This window comes from Merops nubicus, unplaced genomic scaffold (assembly GCF_000691845.1).
Source record: "Merops nubicus isolate BGI_N331 unplaced genomic scaffold, ASM69184v1 scaffold36798, whole genome shotgun sequence".
NCBI lineage: Eukaryota > Metazoa > Chordata > Aves > Coraciiformes > Meropidae > Merops > Merops nubicus.
In genome coordinates, this window is record NW_008625719.1 from 17,683 (window position 1) to 22,039 (window position 4,357).

At 44.0% G+C, this 4,357-nt stretch overlaps 1 protein-coding gene across 1 annotated transcript; it reads right to left on the reverse strand.

Annotated features, from left to right (window-relative positions):
- Window positions 1-244: 244 nt before the first annotated feature.
- On the reverse strand, window positions 245-4,003 carry RIT1 (Ras-like without CAAX 1). Its single transcript, XM_008945782.1, has 4 exons — window positions 3,949-4,003; window positions 2,133-2,206; window positions 1,497-1,688; window positions 245-475 (listed from the first exon to the last, which is right to left on the reverse strand). Exons 1-4 carry the CDS (start codon window positions 4,001-4,003, stop codon window positions 245-247), a joined length of 552 nt encoding a protein of 183 aa, XP_008944030.1.
- Window positions 4,004-4,357: the final 354 nt, after the last annotated feature.

Below are 4,357 nucleotides of genomic sequence, written 5' to 3' on the forward strand. Positions count from 1 at the left end.
AAACAACATTTGCTGGATCCAGTAAAAACATGACAACATAAGTACAACTGTTACTGTGTCTTAAGATAAATAACCCAAATAAAGGGAATAGCACTCTAAACAATAATAATTGGTAAAAGTTATGCATTCCCTCATAAAAGTCCCATCAGGTTTAAAACACACTGTCAAAACGTTGCCAATAAACTGCTTTGGTTACAAATGGCTGTTCACAGGTTTTGATTAATTTTGCAGAGGAATTCTCTCTTCAAGTGACTGAATCCTTCTTCCTTCTAAACGGTGACTTCAGTCTTTTCCACACACTGCTTTTAGGCTTTGATTTTTTCTCCATTGCCATTACTGCTTCTTTTTCTTTCCTACGGATTTCTCGCACAAGAGCATGAAACACGTCGTCGATGTAGTAACGGTATGCAGCTGAAGTTTCAAAAAAAGGGCAGTTGAATTCCCGTGCTAAAGCAGAGCCTTCTTCTTTGGAAACCTGGGGGGAAAATAAAGTTCACACTTGTCAAAAAGCCAAAACCAGAAAGTTTCTTTCTTTACCACTTCTTGTTCTGCTTGCTCTGTAACTGCACACACCCTACCACCTCCAGACTGGCTCACTTCTACTGACCTCTACATCTTTCTCTACAAACCTGTTCTTCCTTCTCTTTCACTCGTCGCTTCTCTAGCAATGCAATTATCTGCAAGCACAAGGAAGTCCTTTGAAAGAATATTCTTCTCTTGGAGTTTGATCTAGACGCTGCCTAACCTGAGCAGTCCTCAGCCCTAATACAGGCATCTGTCAGTGTGGGGTCAGGAAGGGCATTTCCTTCTCCTGGTCAAAACCTACGACATTTGCCCAACTACTACCGAAAATAAAAATAAACACTTTCCAAAAATAACTCCACCCAACTGCCCAAAAAACAGTCTTGCTGAAGCCGTAGAAAAGCAACCCCACTCCTCATCCTATATTCTACATCTCTTTGCATGGCTGTTTTACCAGAGCTATCAATATTTTTTTGCTACAATATACAGTGAAAATTCATCTAGATTCGTGCTGGACAAACAGTACCTCTGGAACTGGTCATTTCCTTTGAGTCAAGCTCTGCTTCAAACTGTTTTCATAAGCTCAAAGTAATTTAGCTTTCTGTCCATTCTTATCGAGGTTCTCCATTACTACACATCCATTCTCAGCACACTTGCATCTGCAATTTGTAGAAGTATCCGCAAGTGGTTTACAGAATGCTAAACCTCTACTAAGAGTCTCTCCTTTCAGGAATTAAAAAACAACAAAAGCCCAAGAGCAGGTGAAACCCAAAGCATCGCCCTGAAAAATTTATTTTTGTGATTGCTTTATGCATTGAGTTATACCACATATTCCAGTTTAAATGAGTACTTTTCTACTGCTCAACTTACTATATAGTAAACATGAAAAAAAAAAAAAAAGGGAGTATAACTTCTTGTATAACTGCATTTTACAGAAAAAGCTTGGAGCTGTGGGCCTCTTCTGCACCATTTACCTGACGTAGCTGTGAGAGATCAGATTTATTTCCCACTAGGACCACAGGGGTGTCATCAGTGCGTCGAACACGATAGATGAGCTGTTTGAACTCACGCACTTCATGGAAACTGCGCCGGTCTGTGATTGAATAACAGATGATAAATCCCTCGCCAGCCCTCATGTACTGGTCTCTCATGGCCGTAAACTCTGCCTAGAAACAGACAATTACTTTCCAACTGCACAAATACGACGACTTTCTAAATTCTTAAGAATGGGAAACAATATGCACTCCAAAACCAGCTGCATAGGAACACTGTAAACAAGCTGGTCATCTACCTTCTCCTCCCATTACACAAAGGTCAAGATATTACATGTGTTTGATATTAACACCAAGTTTCCCTCACCACAGAAATCATACTGACAGGTGATTTACCAGCCAACACATATTGCTTGTTAAGCATGAACAGCAAGGCGCAGGAAACCAGAGGACTGTCTGAGCTGCCTAAATATAGGCAGTATGATACAGATGCTATAAGCAATGTGATGCTTAGAAGTAAGAGAGCGCAAAAAACAATTTGGAAGAAACTACAGGCATGCTTCTACAGGATTTCTGACCATTTACATCCTTCCAATTCACCTATTACCACTTGCATACCTGTCCTGCTGTGTCCAAGATATCCAGATTGGCAGGTTCGTCATCAATGCGTATTCGTATTTTATAAGCATCCTCTGTGAATTCACAGCACGTTGGAGAGAACAAGAGAGTGGGATACAATTGCCATAGTCATCAATTCACAAAGAAAATGCTACACTAGAAGAATGTAATCTGGTAATACTACTATACTACATCAGTCTGTTCTTCGCTTAACATGAAGTTAATTTTATTGTTAATGGTGAAATTTAGCATTACCTCCCAACAGTTTGCCAAAATCATGCTACTGTTTGTGCTATTTCTAACATGTGACCACCTCCTATAAACTCATTTTGGACACCTTGTTGGAAAGCACAGAGTAAGACCCATTTATTTTTCTCAAAATGAGAAAATGCTCATGATTCAACAGAACTGGCCACCACTAGAATCGTTTTGGTTGGAAAAGACTTTTAAGATCATCAAGTCCCACCATTATCCCAGCACTGCCAGGTAGGTCACCACTAACCCATGTCTCTCAGCACCACATCTCCACGGCTTGGGAACCCCTCCGGGGGTGGGGACTCCACCACTGCCCTGGGCAGCCTGGCACAGCCCTGGGCAACCCTCCAGGGCAAGAAATTGTTCCTCAGGGACAACCTCAACCTCCCCTGGGGCAACTTGAGGCTGGTTCCTCTTGCCCTGTTGCTTGTCCCTTGGGAGCAGAGCCTGACCCTCAGCTGGCTCCAGCCTCCTGTCAGGGAGGTGTTCAGAGCCAGAAGGTCTCCCCTGAGCCTCCTTTGCTCCAGGCTCAGCATCCCCAGCTCCCTCAGCCGCTCCTCACACCTGAGCTCTAGTTCCTTCCCAAGCAGCTTCGTTGCCCTTCTCTGGCCATGCCCTAGTCCCTCAGGGTCCTTCTGGGAGTGAGGGACCCAAAACTGAACCCAGGATTTGAGATGTTGCCTCCCCACTGTCAAGTCCAGGGGGACGATTCCTGTCCTAGTCCTGCTGGCCACACTAGTGCTGATCCAAGCCAGGATGCCGGTGGCTTTCTTGGCCACCTGGGCACATGCTGGCTCATCTTCAGCTGGCTGTCCACCAGCATCCCAGAGTTCCTTCCCCTGGGGCATTTTCCAGCTGCTCACCCCCCCAGCCTAGAGTGTTGCAGGGGTTGGTTGTGACCCAGGGGAAGGACCTGACAACTTGGCCTTGTTGAACCTCATCCCATTGGCCTCAGCCCATAGATACAGCCTGAATGAAACCTTCCGTAGAGCCGCTGCTACTATCTTGAAAATAAACCAGTAAATATCCTGTCCCTCTAAACCAGCACTCCCACACAACAACAACAAGCTTTCAACAAGAGGCTGGCTGTTTCTCCCCACTTTTCCTATGTCAGTGTAACTAACCATTGGTTAAGGTTTCTCTTAAAAGATGCTGTAAAAGTTACACAGCCTAGTAGTTTTAGCAACTTTCATCCCACCCAATTTCTAAAGCACAGAGCACAATTTTGCCTCCCGAATTAATAGCAGTGTTCATATACAGCACACAGACTAGATTTTTTGAGCAGACAACTAGTAACCACTTAGTTTTTCATTCTTGCCTGACAACATGGATAGCGCATGACTGAACATACATGATAAGAAAGCCATTAAAAATCTAAACTTAAGGATATCTAGTCCTTATAACAGTCTCAGAACTCTCGATACCTTTAAAAGAGGTGCAACCTGGGTCCTCAATTTACAGCCAAGTTCATAGCTCTCCTTAAATTGAGTACTTTAAAGCAATGGATTCCACAACAGCCTAACCTGCTAAAAGAGGGAACGAAAAAAGAGATTTTTCTTACCAATTGTTGGATCATGATCCTCTGGAAACCGGTGACTGATAAACTGCATGGTCATGGCTAGAAACAAAAAACAGGAGACACCGTCACACAAGGCTCAGTAAACATTTGCCACTTCAGCACTCAGTTCACATCATGCTTCAGGACCTTATATCATTAACAGCCAAAACATAAAACCATACTCGGTACAAGACTTTAAAGAAACACGGTAGATGAAAGGGGCTAAAAAACTCGGAAATAGAGAACCACGGCCTGCCTTCAACAACGCACTCCGTTAACAGTTTCAGACACAAAGCTGGACACGGCCGAGGTGCGCAGACCAGGCCACTCCAAGCTCCCGCGGAGGACGAACAAATGCCCCAAACCGGGATGTTTTGTTCCAAAAACGCGTCAGCTCGCAGCTGCCGAGCTC